Source organism: Dryobates pubescens, chromosome 31 (assembly GCF_014839835.1).
Source record: "Dryobates pubescens isolate bDryPub1 chromosome 31, bDryPub1.pri, whole genome shotgun sequence".
Classification (NCBI taxonomy): Eukaryota; Metazoa; Chordata; class Aves; order Piciformes; family Picidae; genus Dryobates; species Dryobates pubescens.
This window is the reverse complement of record NC_071642.1, coordinates 3,523,917-3,543,614: the sequence shown is the minus strand read 5'-3', so window position 1 is coordinate 3,543,614 and position 19,698 is coordinate 3,523,917. Positions and strand designations below refer to the sequence as shown.

At 59.3% G+C, this 19,698-nt stretch overlaps 2 protein-coding genes across 3 annotated transcripts; one reads left to right on the top strand and one right to left on the bottom strand.

The window, feature by feature from the left end:
* Positions 1 to 3,596: 3,596 nt before the first annotated feature.
* LOC104300616 (uncharacterized) lies at positions 3,597 to 7,133 on the top strand. Its single transcript, XM_054175445.1, has 2 exons — positions 3,597 to 3,657; positions 6,289 to 7,133. The coding sequence occupies exons 1-2, from the start codon at positions 3,597 to 3,599 to the stop codon at positions 7,131 to 7,133; spliced, it is 906 nt and encodes a 301-aa protein (XP_054031420.1).
* Positions 7,134 to 9,597: 2,464 nt separating this feature from the next.
* MISP (mitotic spindle positioning) lies at positions 9,598 to 17,517 on the bottom strand. 2 transcript variants are annotated; one of them, XM_054175280.1, is made up of 5 exons: positions 17,420 to 17,517; positions 12,192 to 14,296; positions 11,161 to 11,369; positions 10,729 to 10,767; positions 9,598 to 9,844 (listed from the first exon to the last, which is right to left on the bottom strand). In XM_054175280.1, exons 2-5 carry the CDS (start codon positions 14,179 to 14,181, stop codon positions 9,758 to 9,760), a joined length of 2,325 nt encoding a protein of 774 aa, XP_054031255.1. In that variant the 5' UTR covers positions 14,182 to 14,296; positions 17,420 to 17,517; the 3' UTR covers positions 9,598 to 9,757. The 2 variants fall into 2 exon arrangements, with proteins under 2 accessions (XP_054031255.1, XP_009898777.2); XM_009900475.2 differs by having other exon boundaries at positions 12,192 to 14,276; positions 17,420 to 17,511.
* Between the last annotated feature and the right edge of the window lie 2,181 nt (positions 17,518 to 19,698).

The window sequence follows — 19,698 nt, the reverse complement described above, 5'->3', positions numbered from 1 at the left end:
ACTCACTCCATTTGCCAGTTTCTTTGGAGGAGCTCTCAGCTGATGTGACTGGAAGGGCAGGAGTGGGATGGAGGAGCAGCCTTAGCTGATTGCCACAGCATTGATTTGGAACCAAAGAGCAAGGGGGGGGGAGGGGGAAAGGCCTTTTTTTATTTGTTGTTTGGGGTTTTTTTTTTCTTTTTCTTTTCTTTCTTTTTTTCCAAAGAAATCAGGAAAAGGAAGACATGTGCTTGGAGATAAGGAGAGATAAAAGCATTCCATGTAAAGAGGCCTGTGATGGAAATCAAGATCTTCATCTGCCAAGCCAGTCCTCTCATGGCCTCATGACCATGCAGGGCTTCCGTTGCTCTTACCTTTTCCCACACTTCACTGCCAGCCCCAAACTATTGCCAGCAAAGCTCCTTTTAGTTTGGCCAGGCAGCCCAGCCCTCCAGGGAGGAATCCCACAGGTTGGACCTGAAGATACAAACTCTCTTGGGCTGCAGTTCTCCTGTAAGATGGCTTTCTGAGGCCCAGCAGGGCTCAGGAGCAGGCTGTGAATTCCTCCTTCTGGGGAGGGCTGGAAGGCAGGGTAGGCAAAGGAGAGGTCTGGGCAGAGCTCATTTTTCCAGGAGGAATGAGGGCAGCTGGAATGGCCATCTGAGGTGACTTCCACCCCATGATTCATTAGGAGTCAGCTCACAGTGACAGCAGGTCCCACACGGTGCTGAGATTAGCAGAGGGCAGGAGCTCAGACTGCATTTGCTGCTTCAAGCAGGGGAGGTCGGTGTGGGGGCTGTTCAAAGCAGCAGATTCCAGTCACAGATTGTCTCAGACCCCTCATTTGCACCTTTCACCACCTAGCACATGCAGACAGCACAGCCTGCCAGGCTGAAATTACCCCAACCAGCACCAGACAGCCACAGGAAGGAACACAAGGACTGGCACCAGCCTGAGGAGCCCTCCAGAGCCTGCTGCTGGGCTGCAGTTCCCCCCCAGCAGGAGCAGTTCTGCTGCTTGCTCCCCACAGGGAGGTACAGAGGATGTGCTGTGAGAGGTTTGAGCTCTGCTTCTCTCTCTGAAGGGGACATCTCATTCCCTGCTCCACCTCCTGAGGTGTACACATCACCTGTGTTTCCTTACCTCTTGGGGCCAGGCTTTGGCCCCTCACTTGCTGGGGTGTTTGTCACTGTACTCACCACTGTGCCTCACTCAGGCAGTGGAGCAAAGCTGCCTTCATGACCTCTGCCTGCTGGTGGTGGCAGCACTGTGGGGCTGCCCAGCCCTCTTGCCCTGTGTGTGACCACCTGGTCTCTAACCAGTTACACAGAAATGAGCCTCACTTTCCAGACTGCTACACAGAATGTCTCTAAACAGGACAAGTTCAGACCTCTCTCTAGTAGGTGGATCCAGAGGAGGCCACAAAGATGATCAGAGGCCTGGAGCACCTCTCTAAGGACAGGCTGAGAGCTGGGGCTGTTTAGCCTGGGGAAGAGAAGGCTCTGGGGAGACCTTGGAGCTGCATTTCAAAATCTGAAAGGGACCTCCAGGCAGGCTGGGGAGGGAGTGTTCAGAAGGGCCTGTGGGGATAGGCCAAGGGGCACTGGTTTGAAACTGGAGCAGGGCAGAGTTAGGTTGGACATCAGAAGCTCTGCACAGTGAGAGTGGGGAGACACTGGAACAGGTTGTCCAGAGATGTGGTTGAGGCTCCATCCCTGGAGACATTCAACAATCTTGATGGGCTCTGAGCAACCTGAGCTAGTTGGAGATGTCCCTTCCCACTGCAGGGATGTTGGACAAAATGGCCTTTGAGGGTCCCTCCCAACCTGATGTGTCCTGTGATTCTCTGCATGCACAAAGAAGTCTTCAGTTGAGAAACTTCCTCTTTTCACTGTTTGCAAAGTCAGATAACATCAGGATGGGAGCTAGCACCACCACTGCTGCTGGCACTTGTGTGTCTGCAGTTGGCTCTGCTTGGAGGAGGAAAGGTTGCTTAACCACAGCCAGTGCTGAGAGGAACTCCTCAGAGTCTGCTTTTGAAATGCTGCTTGCAGTATTTATGTTTGGTTCAGCTTCTGCAGGGTACACTGGAGAGGCTCAGCCTGCAAATATTTACCCAAGTCAAGCTTTCTATTTATAGCTCAGTGGAGCTCACCTTAATGAGGACCCATGTTCTGCAGGAGCATTGGTTGTGGACTGGGCATTGAGAAGTTCAGCTGCATTCTGCTAGCCAGGTGGTGTTTGTTCTTATACCACACAGGTGCAGCTAGACCCACAGGTGTCTGATGATTATTTCAGGTTCTGAGAGAGAGAGAGAGAGAAAGGATATTCACTCATTTACTGATCTCTACCTGAGGCTCAGTGAGACAGGACCCACCAGCATGGTGAGTGTTCTTTTCTAGCATAGAGGGGCCCCCAGCTGAAGAAGGATGTGGAAATGTTGCAGCAGGTTCAGAGGAGGCCATGGAGATGATCAGAGGGATGGAGAGCCTCCCCTGTGGGGACAGGCTGAGTTGGGGCTGTGCAGCCTGGAGAAGAGAAGGCTCCAGGGAGACCTTAGAGCAGCCTTCCAGTACCTGAGGAGGCTCCAGGAGAGCTGGAGAGGGAATTCTGATAATGGCTTGTAGATCACCCTGTCATGGGCAGGGACACCTCCCACCAGCCCAGGCTGCTCAAGGCCTCATCCAGCCTGGCCTTGAACACCTCCAGGGAGGGGGCAGCAACAACCTCCCTGGACAACCTGTTCCAGCCTCTCCCCACCTTCACTCTCAACAATTTCTTCCTCATCTCCAGTCTCAATCTCCCCTCTCCCAGCTTCAAGCCATTGCCCCTTGTCCTGTCACTCCCAGACCTTGTCACAAGTCCCTCCCCAGCTCTCCTGGAGCCCTTTCAGGTCCTGGAAAGCTGCTCTGAGGTCTCCCTGGAGCCTTCTTTAAAGAATGAACAAACTGTAGCTAAGTGATTCCTCCAGTGATTCCTTTCAAAAATCAATTATTCCTCTCCTGAGGTGGGGCCAGCCCCAGCCCCCAGGCCTGCTGGTTTGGGCACCTCCTCTTTCCCTTACCTCCAACATGTTTTAACAGAAGAAGAGTGCTGGAGACAGAAGCTGCTGTGATGCCAGCTCACTCCACGTGGACCTCTCCAAACTGGTGACCTGGGCACACACTCATGGGGCCATATGCAGCCAGTTCCCAGCCTTTGAAGGGGTGCAGGACACAGGTCACCCCAGGAAGGAAAGTTCTCTTCTGTGGATGTGTGGGGCTGGCCATGCTTACTACTGGCACTGTAGGAAGCTGGATGGCAGAAGCAAAGAAGAGAATGAAGGTGTGAGAAAGAGGTCAACATCTTCTGAGGCTTCATCAAGGACATCTAGTTTGGATGAGAAGAGGTGGAGGACGACTCCCTCTTTTGGGAGGGCCCAAGGCAGTGCTGATAGCACAGGGTCATGCAGCAGCAGCTCTCCAGGTGCCACTCAGGGAGGTGACACAGTCTATGTAGCACACAGTGAACCAGCAGCCAGAGAAACCCAAAGCAGGAGCAAAGCTGTGGGGTCACAGCTGGCAGCAGAGCAGCACTTGCCAGCATCCAGTGGTGAGGTCAGAGCTGGCAGGTGTGAGATGAAGCTGGAAAGCAAGGAAAATCTGCAGGTCATCTCTGATGAGGAGCAGTGCATTGCAGGTGAAGAGCCAGGAGACACAGGCAGCCAGAATGTTCTGCTGGAATCCCCAGAAGCTGCCACAGCTGCAGCAGAGCTGCAGAGGTATCCCAGTCAGAGGCTGGTATGTGCCAGTCCAACAGCTGCCCAAACCTCTGCCTTTGTCCCCACAGAAAAGCCACTCCTGCCTCCTGCCCACATCCCAACATCTCCTGTCCCCATCAAAGCAGAGAGCCTGGACAGCAGCAACCTGATCTTGGATGCTCCTAATCCTGAATGGCCTGGAACTGACACCTGGACAGCAAGAAATTCCTCAGGGTCAGCATCATCTAAAGAACATTTTGACTGGGTTGGTGTCTCCAACACTGAAGCAGAGGCCCAGTGTGAGTCCTCTGCCTCTGTGGCACTCTTTGCTTTTGAAGCCATGGTAGATGTCAAGCATCAAACCCAGCTGAGCCCTCCTGAGCATGCCTCACTAGGAACCAGCTTAAATGGGGCTGTGGCTGTTGAGGAGAGTGAACCCCAGGGATCTGGGCAAGGATCTCACCCTTCCACCACCTCTATGAGCCTCAGGAGCCAGAGTGCCACATCCTCCAGCAAAAGTAAGAGCCTGGGGTTTATTCCTGGGGAGGGTTAAGGGGGTGTGCCAATAATCACTGTCCCAAACTGTTAAGGGGGAGTGAGGTCATATGGCTGCAGAAATCTGCATTGTAGCATCAGAGGAAATGCCTCAGATTTGGAGCTCTCTTGGTCCTGCTAAAAGGGGCTGAGGAGGTTCCTGCCATATGTGATGGGCACTTGGGTAGATGATGCTTTCACCAAGGTTCCCAGGTGTGCATGGGGCTCAGTTTTCAGCCCCTCACTCCAAGAAGGACATTGAGGGGCTGAAGCATGGCCAGAGAAGGGCAACAAACTGGGGAAGGGTCTGGAGAACAGGGCTGGGGAGGAGCAGCTGAGGGAGCTGGGGGTGTTGAGAAGAGGAGGCTGAGGGGAAACCTTATTGCTCTCCACAGCTCCCTGAGAGGAGGCTGCAGTGAGGTGGGGGTTGGCTTCTTCTCCCTAGGCTCAGGTGATAGAAGGAGAGGAACTGGCCTGGAATTGTGCCAGGGGAGGGTTAGGTTGGAGATGAGGAACAATTTCTTTGCTGCCAGAGCGGTCAGGGCTTGGCACAGGCTGCCCAGGGAGGTGGTGGAGTCCACATCCCTGGAGGGGTTCAAGAAATGTGTGGCCATGGCCCTTGGGTCCATGGTTTGGTGGTGTTGAGCTGATGGTTGGGCTCAGTGATCTTGGAGATCTCTTCCAACCCAAACAATTCCAGGATTCTGGGATTCTGCTTCCCCAGTCTGGATGTTCTGGGCTCTCATTTTGCTTGTGGGGTGTCAGCTGGACTGGAGAGAGTCCCCACGAGGAACTGAGCCCAGAGATGAGAAGCTGAACCTGCAGAAATGAGGAAGGAACTTTGAAAAGCAGTGAAACAGAGAACTGGTGACTGAAACTGGCAAGCCACTGGCAGAAGTCCCAGAGCTTGCAGTTGGAGCAGTTTCAGCCCTGCAGGTTAAGTGACATGGGCTGAACAAATCCCTTGAGCCGTGCTAAGAATGCCAGGATTCCCATACATGCTGTCCTTGGAATGCTGCTGGAGCAGGGGGAGCTACAACTGCTCAAACCTTTCACAAGACACAGGGCTTGCTGAGGAGCTTTCACCACCAAGTCAACCTCACCCAGGGCATGTTTGAGGTGGTTCAGTGGCACAAGGATCTGCTGCTTGGGGAAGGTCTTAGAAGCTTGAGGCTGCTTTTAACCTTGCAGCTGCTTTAACCCTGCTGTCACAGAGCCACTGTCTGCAGAAGGTGGTAAGGGTTGGACTTGAGGATCTTAAAGGTCTTTCCCAGCCCTAAACAATTGTGAAGAGATGTTTGCAAAGCTGAATGCTTTGAATTACATTCTGCAGAAGGCCTTCTTCCACCCTTGGGATGGGTGAGGTGGCTGCTGTGTGGTCCTGAGGCAGATCACGAGGCCCATGGGCAGCCCAACTGCTCCCTGCGCTTCCAGTGGAGCAGCTGCAGGCTGAGGGAAGGACACAGAGTCCCTGGGGCTGCACAGCCAGCACCCTGGGCTCAGGGCTTAGGGATGTGGTTTAGTGGTAGTGGGTTAGCAAGAGTGGTGGGCTCTAGGTGACTGGTGATAGGTGAGGCCTTGATGATCCCAAAGGTCTCTTCTAACCTCAACAGTTCTGTGAGGCTGGGTCACCCTCAGGGTGAAGCTGGGTGTCCAGCTGAGCCACCACTGCCAGGGTGCAGCCTCCAGTCCTGGCCCATGGAGCCTGCAGCAACACTCTCCACGTCTGCACCCCACAAGGACGTTTCATGATCACATCTCCTGAGGAATTTGTTCTCTCCCACTTCAGCACAGCCCCAAAAGAAAGAACATCTGAAGCTTGCCCTCGTGGCAGTGCAGCAAGGGAGCAGGAGAGGCACAGCCCTTCCCCCTACCTGGAGGTGGCTGCCTGAGAGCTTTAGAGGAAAGGGTTTGTGAGGGTCCCCTGACCTCTAATGACTTTCAGGAGGGAGGTGAAGGTTACTCTGCATCTCCTTCTGTTCCCCTGCTCTCCCTGCCAGCCCTTGCTGTCCACAAGTCTGTCTCTTCCCTTTCAGGTGTGTTGGCCAAGGGTGAGAGGAAGAGGAGCCGCAGCCATGGGAACATCAAAGTTTTCAAGGCCTGGCTGGTCTCCCACCACCCCTCTGAAACTCGTGAGATCTACCAGATGCCACCTGAAGACCTCAACTCTTACCTGGCCTCCTTCTACAGCTCTGCAAAGAAGCAGAACGGCAGCGACTTCTCTGCCAGCACCCTGACCTTCCTCCAGCTCAGCACCGACCGCTACCTCAGGGAGCACAGCTACAGCTACAGCGTGGTGAAGGGGGTGGAGTTCAGAGCTGCTCAGGAAGCCTTGAAGCTGAGGCAGCAGCAGCTCTCTGAGAAAGAGAGGGAGGGAGAGTGGAGCCTCCTGGAGAGGCTGACAGAGGACGACTTGGCCACCCTTCGCCAGAAAGGGCTTTTAAGTAGAAGGCATCCTCAGGGCTTGCTGAGCCTCCTGCTCACAAACATCATCAGGGGCTTTGGGGCCCGGGTGCACAGTCAGAGCCACACTCTGTACTGGGGCCAGCTTGTGCTGACACGGGCTGAGGGGCAGCTGGAGTACCTGGAGTGGAGGGACAGCCTGAGCCCGGAGCCCGGCCCGGAGGAGCCACGGCCACGCCTCTCGGCCCGGCCCGGCCCTGCCGGCTGCCCCGTGGAGGATTACAAGGAGTACGCCAGGAGGCGGCCTCTGGACATGCGCCACGACTACGACCCTCTCTACCTCACCCCCAAGCCTCTGTGCTCCGTGTGGGACCAGGCATGGTTCCGCAGCAAGTCACTGACCAAAGCCAGCCTGGAGAAGCTCCTGAAAGTTATCACTGAGCAAGTCAAAGGCCCTGGGAAGAAGCGCAAGAAGTGAAGGGATCCCCTCAGCCTCTGCTGTGCCTCTTGGTGGCAGCTTCAAAGCAGTCTGGGGTGGGAACTTTCAACCTTCAGTTCAGCTTGAGGAGAAGATCCTTCTGTCGGGTTTCACCTGGGAACATAAATCACCTCCCCACCTCTACCACCTTCGTGCTTGGCTTAGGGGAAAGCTGCTGTTGTTCTCTGTGTTGGTGGAGCTCCTGGTTCAGGGAGTTAAAGCCATGAGCATTTTTTTGGGAGGGGGTCCTGTTTGTAAAATGAGTTCATTTTCTGCTGTGTTATTAATGCCAGGATGAACCCAGCCAGTGTGAGCAGGGAGAAGGGCAGCTGGGTGGTCAGGGGAGGGCACAAGGCCTTTATCTGTAGAGTCAAGCCATTGTAAAGGGGTGAGTAACACAGGTTAGTTGTGGGGCAGGTGAGTGGGGCAGCGTTTGCCACCAGATCTCTTGAGTCCCTCTCAGTTTCTCTGTGAGAGATCTGTTACAGTTACCAAGTTGTGAGTGTTGTAAAACCTGGTTTGAAGCTGCTGCTGCTGTTGGGAGGTTTGATGGCGTTTCCCCCACTGTTAAATACAGCAACATCAGCACCCTTGGGCAGCTGTGATTGGCTTCTTCCAGCTGTTGGGGCACCACTCTGTCCCTGAGCTGCCTCACTGCCCAGCTGGGTTGTTGCCATCCCCCAAGAGAGGAACATTTCACTCACTCCTGCAAGGATGAGGCCAATAACCCTGGAGCAGCAGGTCACAGTTTCCTGGACACCAGCACATTCACTTCCTCCTGCCCCGAGCCCAGAGTTACTCAGTGTTGCAGAGCTGACCCCCGGGAGGGCCTGGGCTGTTTGAGACCCCACAGAGCCCATGTCTGTGTTTTCCTGCCAGGCTCTCTGTGGCCAGAGCCTTTGCCAAAACTGGTCCCACTCGAGCAGCATTACCACCACCACCACACCACAGTCACAAAACCCTTCACAACCTCACTCGGGGAAGTCCCAGAAGCTATCTGCCAGCTCTCCTCCTGCTGTGGAGCACAGATGTGTCACCGCTGCCACAGCCGCCGCTGAAGGGCCGCCGGTGCCCAGCTCCGTGCCCAGCTCCGTGCCCAGCAGCGGGAGCAAACCCTCCCCACGGGCCGGGCTCTGCTCGCCCCCAGCCCGGGTAAGGAAGGAGCGGCTCAGGGAAGGCCCAGCCCGGGCTGTTCTCCTCCAGGCGGGTCTGTGCCGCCCACGCCCCGCAGCTGGGCAGGGCAAAGCTTCAGAAGCGAGGTGGCGCAATGAGGAAACCGAGACCCGGCACCGAGCGGTTTCATCGAGGCCGTGGCTGAGGCTAAGGGCAGAGACCCCCCCCGGGCCGACCCCTGCTCCCAAGGCTCTCCCCAGCTGCGCTGCCCGCGCTGCCCGGGACTCCGGTGGCTGCACGGTGCCGGGGGAACGTGGCGGCTGCTCGGCCCCGAGGGCTTTCCCGGGTCTGTCCCAGCCGCGCTGCGGGAGTTACTCGGGGCTGGGCTGTGCCCTGCCCGGGATCTGCCTCCACCCCGGCCACCAGCCGGGGCTCCCGCGGCGCCCGGTTCTCCTCCTTTCGCAGGGGCGGGGGGTTGACCCCCTCCTCTGTCAGCTCGGAGGGCAGCAGCAGAGACTGTCCGAGCCCCGCAGCCCCCCCGCCCCCAGCACCGCTGCTCCGCGCCGCGCTCGAGCCCCCGCCCCCAACCTTCGCCCGCCGGAGCTCAGCCCTCCCTGCCCCGGTGCCACCGGCTCCGGTGCCGCCCGGGGCTCCCGCTGCCTGCGGGGGCCATCTAGCGACAGCGGGATGGGCAGCGGGGACGAGCCTGGCCCCGGGGACGAGCCTCGCCTCACCCCTGGTTCCCCAGCGCCCCGGCGCTTCCGCAGCCCGGTGGCCGCCGGGACCCCTCCGCGGCTGCCCCCAGCAGAAGGCTCCGGTCCCGGTCTCGGCTCCAGCCCCAGCCCTGGCCGCGGTCCCATCTCCCCAAAGAGCAGGCAGAGAAAGCAGGGCAGGAAGGAGGAAGGAGAGTGCTGACTCTTTAATAAATTAGCGATATTATCGACAGCATTTCTGTTCCCCTGCCTCCATTCCGTTCCTGCAGCTCAGCAGATCACCCGAGGTAAGGCAGAAACGTTGATTTCCCAGCTGGAGGCCAATCTTGACCTACCACCCAGGGCCACTCCTAGGAGTGGGACTTTAAAAAGAAAGCTAAAAATCCAATTTGGGAAGAAAATAAGGTTTGGGTTGGGTGGTTTTTTCTGGGGGGGGAGGGGGTCGTTTTTTTGTCATCCAGAGGCACAGCTCAGGTGAGAAGTGGAATTAGCGTAGGGTCCCTTCTGGCCAGCTCCTCCCAGTGATTAAAAGAAAATGATCAATTCTTCCCTTTTCTGGAGCAAAAAATGTTGCCAGGGGGATGAGGAGGGAGGGGGGCAAGCAGGGCTGCCCCCTGGATCGTCCTGGGGGTGGGGTTAAAAATGGGGGAGGTTTTCTATGTACAAGTCTCTGCTTCAGGTGCTAACCAGGAGCTTCCGAAGGGCTCAGGCGCTTCCAGCGTGTGCCAGGTGGTGCCCAACGGGCTGAGGCCTTGTGGTGGCCTTGTGCCTTCCTCCCTCCCTGGCCCCTCGAGCCCCTCAGTCCTCGTCCCTCACGTACTGCCCAGCCTCCCAGCGCTGGGCCATGGCGCTCTTGTGGCGGATCACCCGGGTGCTTTCCACCACCTGCAAGGGAGCAGAGGCAGAGGTTGGTTTCAGCTGGAAACGACCTCCAAGACAGAGTCCAACCAGCCCTCAACCCAACCCCACCGTGGCCACCAAACCATGGCCCCCAGTGCCATGGCCACAGGTTTCTCGGACACCTCCAGGCGTGGGGACTCCACCACCTCCCTGGGCAGCCTGTGCCAAGCCCTGACCGCTCTGGCAGCAAAGAAATTGTTCCTCAGCTCCAACCTAACCCTCCCCTGGCACAGCTTCAGGCCAGTTCCTCTCCTTCTATCACCTGAGCCTAGGGAGAAGAGGCCAACCCCCACCTCACTGCAGCCCCTTTTCAGGGAGCTGTAGAGAGCAATGAGGTCTCCCTCAGCCTCCTCTTCTCCAGACTAACCCCCCCCAGTTCCCTCAGCTGCTCCTCCCCAGCCCTGTTCTCCAGACCCTTCCCCAGCTTGGTTGCCTTTCTCTGGCCATGCTCCAGCCTCTCAATGTCCTCCTTGCAGTGAGGGACATAAAACTGAAGCCAGCACTCCAGGTGTGGCCTCACCAGTGCCCAGCCCAGGGGCACAATCCCTGCCCTGCTCCTGCTGGTGCAGACCAGGATGCTGGTGGCCTTGCTGAAGATGCAGTCAGGGAGGTATTTTCATAGGCAAATCTTCTTTGCATGACTTTGCCTCCCACAGCCAGACCCCCCCACACACACACCTCTTCTGAGGGCTGAATGCACCTGACAGCAACCACAACACATCCTGCTCCATGTGGTGCCCACTCAAGTGGTGCCCCCACCCCAAGGGGTGCCCACAGCTGCTACAGGAGCAGGCAGTGAGGGGAAGCCCAGGTGGGGAGCAAAGTCAGGGCAGCATGAGCAGAAGCTTTGAGGGTGCCAAGGGTTTTACCTCTGTGTTGATCCTGTCAACAGGTTCGATGCCTGCATACTGTGAACAGGGGGAAAAGAGGGTCAGGAAATGGCAGCCTGGCAAGGAAGCACCCACAGGCAGCTGGATACAGCCCAGGGCAGGGGTGGGGGTCAGGCTGCTTGGCATGGGAGAGCCCAGGCAGCTGTGTCCCCTGCAGAGCCAGGGGACATTTCAGGCCACAACTCCCCCACCCCAGAAGGAAGCTGCTGCTCCTTCTCCAGTGCCCCCCCCCCCCCCCCCCCCCCCCCAGCACTGGCAGCCCCACGAGCAGTGGGGCACTGCCCCCAGCGCTCAGCACAGCCCATTGCCAGTGCCACCACTGCTGGGTCTCCCCCTGAGCTGTGCAGCTCCAAGTGGGAGCCAGTCACAGCCCCAAAGCCACCAGCAACGGGCAGGGGTGGGCACAGTCACCTTTCCCTCCTCCTTCACCCTCCTCCTCCGCTCCTCGAAGGGGCTGGAACGAGCCGAGTCAGAGCCGAGGGTCTCTGTGCTGCCCTGGGAGGGACTGGCCACTCTCAGCGGCGTGAAGGACGACATCAGCCCCAGGACCCCCTGGTGTGAGACAGGAGTGGAGGCAGGAGACCCGGACACCGAGTAGGTGCCGCTGACACCTGAGGCAGCTTCAAAAGAAAGAGTGGTCAAGGGCTGAGGGACACCAGGGCCGCTCCCAGGGCCGGCTGCCTGCAGGAGAACAAGGCTCCTGTTTCAGAGCAGCCTCCTCAGCAGGTCCAGCAGGTTTGGTCACAGCCAGGACCCTGTGTCTGGGTGTCAGCCAGGGATTGTCAAGAGCAAGGGCAGGGAAATGCATGAGCTGGGCACTTCTGGGTGCTTCCAGTGCTGTTTTCTGTGGTAACGTGACACAAAGTCATCAAAACCTGAGCAGCTCTGGAATCTAAAGCTCTGCAGCCTACCCCTGTCAGCAGCAGTTCTCCCTTATCTGCTCCCCTGGCTCAGGCTGGGCTGGTCCAGTGGGCTCCAGGGACGTCACATCAAGCAGGGGACATCCTGCTTGCTGACCCCAGAACCCCTGTCCAAGCAAGATCATTCCTCCCCAGACAGCTTGCTTAGGGGCACACGGGAGAGCCCTTATGGGCATCTCAGCAAATCATTGCAGGAGGAAACCTGGCCCCTTCCCCCTGCAGCCAGACATGGCTGGGAACGTGATGCTTTCCACCCCGAGCTGCCCCCATCAGTCCCTGCTGTGCCACTCTGTGGCTCTCACAGACAGCTCAGGTCACCTCTGGCAATCAGCCTTGAGAGGCCTCTCATGCATAAGAGCTTCTCACGCCTGGGAGAGGCACCTGCCTGTCCAGGAAGGTCCCCCCGGGCTCCTTCAGATGGCTCCTGCCAAGGCTCAGAGCCACAGGAGGGCGAGGGCAAGAGCAATACCCCCGGGACTGACCCCTGCCCCATCCCACCCCGCATTGCTCCCCTCCCCTTACCCGAGCTGTGCCGTGAGCGGGAGCCCTCCTGGAGAGCTCCAGGGTCGCTGCTGACCAGGGAGCAGCCATCCAGCAGCTGCTGCTGCCGCCGTCGCCGCTGCTCCTGCAGCTCCTCTTCCCTCTGCAAGTCGCTCCGGATCTCCTCCTCGATCAGCGCCGAGGTTTGGGGCTTCCAGGTCCTCAGCTTGTACTGCTCCTCCCGGCCGTCCTCCCTTCTCAGCGGGTTCTGCGTCCCCATCTCGTCCAAGAAGTAGAACTTGGGATTCCAGAAGGCGAGGGAGAAGTACTTTCTGGGCAGGACAACTGTGCTGGTGGGGCTCGGGGTGGAGCTGGGAAGCCTTCCTGCCCAGGAATCCTCACTCCTCCGTGTGCTGGTGCTGATGGAGGCACGCTGGGACCCCCGGGGCTGCTCCTGTCTCTTCTCACTGATGACAAAGTGCGGCTGGGTGGTCTGGAAGAGTGTGATGCTTGTTGGGTAGCTGGGAAGGCGTCTCCCGCTCCTGGTGTCTTCTGCAAGGTGGGAGCTGTGGCTCAGGGGCTGCTCCACCACAAACTCATTCACCCAGCTCCTCTGCTCCTCTGCCTTCCTCGTGGGGAGGGGCTGCTGGGGGGAGGCTTCCTCCTGCTCGAACACTCTCCTGCGCTCGTCCAGCTCCTGCTGCGTCCCCCTGTCGTACGTCCCCAGCAGCCTGCCCTGCTTCCTCAGATCTTCCTCACGCTTGGTTTCCTGCTCGATTTCCCTCTGGACATAAAGGGAAGCACGGCCATTGTCCTTCCCTTTCCTGCCCGGCCCCGGGGAGGTCTGCATGAAGAAGAGAGGCTTGGTCTGGATCTCCACCATCTCGCTGCCAGAGGTCAGCCGCTGGATCCCCCTCTCCTTCCAGAGGTTCTCCTCCCTCTCCATGGCCCTGCGGATCTCCCTCTCGATGGGTGTCTCGTTGCTGGTCTTTGTCTCCTTGTCCAGGCCGTTGCTGCTCGTCCTCAGCTCCACCAGGCCGTTGAAGATCTCGTTGGATGTGCTTCCATCACTGCCGTCGCCTGCGTTGCCTTCGTTGTACATCTCGCCCAAGCCGGAGTCCAGGTCCTCTCTGGAAGATGCTTTAGTCAAGGTGGACATCTTCCCAGTGGGGTACAGCCTGCTGCTGGGAGCATAGATCTCCTCCTTCACAGGTGTCTTGTAGGACACAGTGTAGACCTGATACACATTCTTGTCCCTCTTGCTCTGGCTGGATGCTCCAGCATTACCCTGACCTCTCGCCGCCTTCGTGGCCGTCTCGGGGCTGTGCCACTCTTGCCTGGAGACTTTTGTCATCAGCTCTGGCTTTGGAGACACAGCCTGCTGTCCTGGGCTGAAAAAAGAGCCTGGGTTGGTCTTCTCCAGCATCAGGAACTGCTGCCGAGCGGCAGAGAAGTTGATCTGCTCGGTGTCGATGTTCTCGGAGTCAACAGGGGTCACTGCCCTCCTGGGGGAAGGTCTGTCGAAGGAAAGGGCAAAGCTGCTGGTGAAGGTGCCAGTGCTGGTGTTTATGGAGCTCAGCTCATCCATGGAGCTCCACCTCTCGGCTATGGTAGAGCTCTTCCTCATCACCTGGCTCCGGATGATCTCCCTCCTCTCATCCTCAAGCTCTTTGGCCTTCTCGGGCGAGATGTTTGGTGGAGGGACCCTGCGCTGGTCCTGCTCATCCTCCTCGTAAAGCTTGGAGGGTTTCCTCTCGCCCTTGTAAGCCCTGAGGTCGTAGAGGCTTCCTGACTTCACCACATCCAGCTTGGAGTCCCTGTCTGGGGACGAGGTCCAGAGATCTTTTCCATCATCCAGGAAATTAGACGATGGCTTTGACCTCCTTTTCCAGCCAGAGCTGCTTTCCACCCTCTGGCTGCTGTGTGGAGTTGAGCCAAACACATCCTCCTCACTGTCAGCTTGGTGAGCATCACTGTAGTCCTGCCTGGTCTCTGGGAGCTGGAAGACCAAGTGCCTGGTGACTCTGTCCATCTTCTGGGTAGAATCAGCCTTCAGCCCTTCACCAGCCTCACCCCGGGCAAGGGACACTGCTCAGCTTTGAGGTAGTCCCTGGGCTCCTGGCTCACCTGAGGATGAGGAGCAGGACCTGTGAGCAAGAGTGGTTAAGAGTAGCAGCAAGAACAGAGGTTGGGGCTGAGTAGCTCTCTCTGCCAGCCTGGTGCTGCTGGCCTTGCCCAGGCAGTGACCAGGAGACAGCTGTGCCCAGGGGACAGACTCTGCCAGCCCCACCCAGCCAGGTCCCAGCAGCTGATTGCTGTTTATCCAGAAACACCAAGCCCAGGGCAGAAGCACAAAGCACCATTCCCAGTGGGAACTGCCCCAAAGTCAATGTCCCTCTCCCCACCTCTGTCCCCCAGCCTGGCCACATCCCTGAGCCAGGCCACAGCTGGCAAAGTCAAACCTGCTGCAGGCAGCTGGCATCACCCACATCACTGGGAGGGCTGCAGGTCAGTGAGACTGCAGTGCTTTGGGCAATGCCACATCCAGCTCAGCTCTGCCAGCCTCTGCCACCAGCCCAGGCTGATCTTAAGGACTTTAGAGAACACCTTGTGAGGAGCAGCTGAGGGAACTGGGGTTGGTTGGTCTGGAGAAGAGGAGGCTGAGGGGAGACCTCATTGCCCTCCACAGCTCCCTGAAAGGAGGCTGCAGCGAGGTGGGGGTTGGTCTCTTCCCCCTAAGCTCAGGTGATAGAAGGAGAGGAAATGGGGTGGGGAGGATTAGGTTGGAGGTGAGGAAGAATTTCTTTGCTGCCAGAGTGGTCAGGGCTTGGCACAGGCTGCCCGGGGAGGTGATGGAGTCACCACCCCTAGAGCTGTTCAAGAAATGTGTGGCCATGGCACCTGGGGCCATGGTTTAGTGGCCATGGTGGTGTCAGGCTGGTGGTTGGACTCAATGATCTTGGAGGCCTTTTCCAACCCAAACAATTCTGATGCTGTGCTCCAGCATGGACCAAGCAGGGAGGGACTCCCAGCCATGGGCAGCAGCCAGGAGCATCAGCTAGTGCCAGGGAGAGGCATTGGTATCACCCAGCCCACCTCTTCCTGGAAGCTCTCCCTGTGTGTTTGTGGGAAGGAGACTCCCAACAGCCCAGCTATTGAAACATGGGGATCATAAAAGCAGTTTCATGGCTCATAAACTCTTGGGGACTTTAACCCCCGAAAGAGTCACCGCAGGAGCGGACTGCCCTGACCTCGACGCCGATCCCCCTGCGCTGCCTGGGCCAGAGCTGGATGGGACAGCAGGTGCCAGGGCAGGGAGGGCTGGTGTGGGTGGGTCCCTGCATGACAGCAGCTCTTCCCCATGTCGCAGATGCCATCCCAGCGCCAGCCGGGCACACGTAACCCCTGGGGTGAGCCAGGCGTGCCCCAGGGCGAGCGGCACATCCTCTGCCTCTGTTTGCTGAGGTGCAGCCACAGCCCTGCTCTCACTGCTCCTGCCTGGCCTCTTAGGAGCCTGAGCAGGTCAGGAGTGCGTCAGCGTCGGGCACCGCTCCCTGGGCACCGCTCCCTGGGCACTGCTCCCTGGGCACTCACAGCCTCCCAGGAGCACGTGGCAGGGCTGGGAGTGAAGCCACGGTGATGCCAGTGGCAGCCCAGAGCCTGGGAGGAATCACAGAATCGTTTAGGGTGGAAGAGACCTTTAAATCATCAGTTCCAACCCTTAACCCAGCACTGCCAGGGAACCACTACACCATGGCCCTCAGCATCACATCTTCATGGCTTCGAAAGCCCTCCAGGGATGGGGACTCCACCACCTCCCTGGGAAGCCTGGGTTGGGACTTGGCAACCCTTAAGAGGAAAAAGTTGTCCCTCATGTCCGACCTAAACCTCTCCTCACACAGCTGGAGGCCATTTCCTCTTGTCTTTGCTCTTTGACAGAAGAGACCAACCCCCCACCTGGCTCCAACCTCCTTTCAGGGCATTGTAGGCAGCAGTGAGGTCTCCCCTCAGCCTCCTTTCCTCCAGGCTGAACTGGGAGTTCCCTCACCAGCTTTGTTCTCCAGACCCTTTACCAGCTTCATTTCCCTTCTCTGGACTCTCTCCTTGTCCCTTAATGTCCCTCTTGCAACGAGGGCCCCAAAACTGAACCCAGTACTCAAGGTGTGGCCTCACAAGGTACCAGCAAGCACAGCTCAGGGTGAGGCTTGTCTGGCTAGGTCCCAGGGCCTGGTAGACCCCAGCTTGTCCCCAGGGTGGATGAGTTGTGCTCAGGAAGTGCCTCCTGCCCCACAGCAATGCTGGGGACTGAGCTGCCTCTGCTCTCCTCCCAAGAACAACAGAGTAACCCCCCAAGCTGAGAAGCCATTGAAGCCTTTCCCGGGGTAGGAGCACCTGAGTCCCATCAGAGGCAGCTGGAGTCAAGCCAGGGTGATGCCACCATGGTGCATGGTGCCCAGCCCAGGGGGTTCCACCTCGTTGCTGGCAGCAGAGACCAGGCTGAGGCTGCTGGGATGGGTGTGCTGTGCCCAGCTGAGTTCCTGTAACCTCTTTCTGTCTCTTCCTGCAAGTCACTGCTGCTCTTTTATGGCCCCTGATGACCTAGACGGTGAAAGCTATCTGCTCTTACGGTATTTGGAGGGGGTCAGAGGTCCCTGCTGGGAGGGGACTCCACCCTGGGGAGCGCTGGTGGCCGAGGCAGGAGCCGGCGTCAAGCTCCAGGCTGTTCCTGCGGCTCCCGGCCAGCAGCCGGCTGAGCAGCGCAGCCCCTCCCAAAGCGGCACCCAAGCCCAGCTGATTGCCTCTGCTCGGCCCCGGCCCTGTGGGACCGTGGGGTGTTGGGGGTCCCAAGCTCACCCCTCCTCTGTGCCAGGCTGCCCTCAGCCCAGTCAAGCACCACAGGGAGCTGCTGGGCAGAGCAGGTGGCATTGCAGCACCTGCCAGCCTGACCTGCCCTCCCCACCTCCCAGCACAGAGAGACATCTGGGAAGGTTTCCAGGGTCCCTCTCCCTTGGGGGCCTTACAGTGGGGTGCAGATCCACCCCACCATGAACACAGCCTCATGTGCTCCCAGACCTCCAGCATGCAGCATGTCCCTGACGTGCCCCTGCTAGCCCTCCAGCTGCCCCTTGCAGACAGAGCCAGCATGCCCTGCACCCCCTCGCTGAGGCCAGACCCCGTGTGGGGTTCACTCCCTCTGAGGCCAGAGGGTAAAGGCAACCCTGAGCACCCTGGTGCTGCCCTCACCCCCACCCCAACCACGCTGCACTTACTGTCTGGGGGAGCTGTCAGGGCTGGGGTCCCCATGCCCGCGGGAGGCTGCGCAGGGCGCCCAGCTGAGCTGCGTCTGCCAGGGAGTGGCCAGGGTGGGTGGCAGTGGGGTGTGGGGACCACGGAGCTGCAGGGCCCTGATAAGCCCTTGGGGAATTCCAAGAACTGCCCTCAGCTTAGTGCTGGCTGCAGTTCAGTGATGTGCTCCTGACACCCCTGCTCCACTCTCACCCCTGCTGCAGCTGGATCCTGTGCCTAGAGGATTTCCCTTGGCCCCCAGCCTGCCGATGTGCCAGCGTGCCAGCACACCACCGTGCTGGTGCACCCGAGCACCAAGGTGCCAGTGCAGAGGTGCAGCCATGCCCCAACGCCTTCCTGCCGGCTCTGCCTCTCCTCTGACAAGGCTGCAGCCCCGGGCAGCTCTGGAACTCCACAGAGAGCCGAGCTGTTTGGCTCTGCCCCAACCTGGCACCCCAGGGCAGCCTGTGCCCTCACGTGGTTCCACCCATGAAGGAGCACAAACGTGAGCTGGGGACGAGCCTGAGCTGCTCTGTGGGGCCAGGCAGCTTGGGAGGGGCACAGCCCCTCTGCCACCAGTGTCCTTGCAGCCACCCAGTCTGTGCCAGGAAGCCGTGGTGCCTGCAGGGAGCGTGCGGAGGAGCCTGTGGGCATGGGCGAACATGGCGGCAGCAGCCATGCCAGGAGCGGTTGTGCCAGGAGCCTGCACCCCCCCTGTTGGCACCGCGGGGCCCCTCCCAGCCCAGCCACTCGATAACTCTCTGTGTGCTCTGGCAGGGCTGGGGCAGTGCCCTCACTGCTGTGCCTCTGCCAGCACTGTCACCCCGGCTGGCTGCTGGTGCCTCCCTGGCACTGGCCCTCCCTGGGGACAGAAGCAGCCTCCTCCCAGGGGCACAGGGCACTCTACCTGGTCTGGAAACCTCGGGCACCCTGCAGCTGCCAGGCCAAGGGCAGGGCCGTGATGCTGCGGCTGTGATGCCCTCGGTTCCCATGGCCACAGCTGCTGGACCCCAGCACAATGGGCAGCATCGCCAGCACCCAGCACCGCCCTCAGCAGAGGATGCTGCCCAGGGTGCCCAGCCCTTCGCTGCACCTCTGTCTGGAGCAGGAGGTCGCTGTCCTCATCCTCTCTGCCTCACCGAGACCACTCCGCATCCCATCGCATCCCAGCCCCTGCGGGAAAGCTCCTCCCTGCCCCACCGCTGGTGCGATGGCCCAAAGCAGGGCGGTGGTGCCAGATCTCTGCCCATCTACGAGATGCCCACTTACCCTCTGCCTGTCCCGCTCTCTGGGCTACAGCTCGGGCTCTGCCTGGCCGGGGGACGGTGGCTTCGGCGCGGCTGCCCGGGCAGCTCTGTGTTTCCGGGCGGGAGAGCGGAGCCTGTTTTACCGCGGGGCTGAGACAAAGTCCACAGGCGATGGCCGGGCAGCCAGGAACACACCACGCCCGCGGCAGGGTGTGTGCTTGGCTCCCTGGGCTGGCACCGGGCACAGCCAGGGCCCCACAGCTCTGGGAATGAGCTGTGCCATCCCAGCTAGGGCAGACGCAGGACCTGTGGCAGCCTCACGATAGGCAGAGCCCCACAGCCTTGCGCTGATGGCACCTGGGAGTGCCCTGACCCCGGTGCTGCTTCTGGGAGCTGCCACGTCCTTTTCACCTGGGCACACCTATCAGCATCATGTCTGCATCCCTTTCCTCTCAGCACCCTGGTTCCCACCCTCCTCTTCCTCCCTTCCCCTCTGGCATGCCTGTGTGGCCAACATCCCAGCCCCGGGGCTGACACCGTGGTGCCATCCCAACTGCACTGCCTTTACCTGTGCCCTGGGCTCCAGGGTGGCACAGAGGACCTGCTGCACCTGAACATCTCCCCTGGGGGCTGGAGTCCTGCAGGGCTGTGAAACTGAAGTGCCCTTGCCACTGCCTGCTGGCCCTCTCCATAGCCAGGCCTCAGGAGGGAGGAACCAAGGGGGCTCATTCTGCTGGGAGAGACCAGGCCAGACCCCAGCCTGGGGCAATGGGGTGCCCTGTGCTGGCAGCAGCAGGCGAACGTGGGCAGCGTGGGTGCCAATGACAGCACAAATGAGCCCAATCCTGGCTCCTACACCCATGAAAGAGATGGAGGGCAGAGGCTGCTGGAAGCCTCTGGGCAGAGCTGAGGGGAGACCCCACCACCACCCAGGCAGTGGAGGAACAGCAGGACCCATTCCCATACCAATGTCCCCCACCCCATCCCCTCTCCATCATCCCTATCCCCTCTCCATC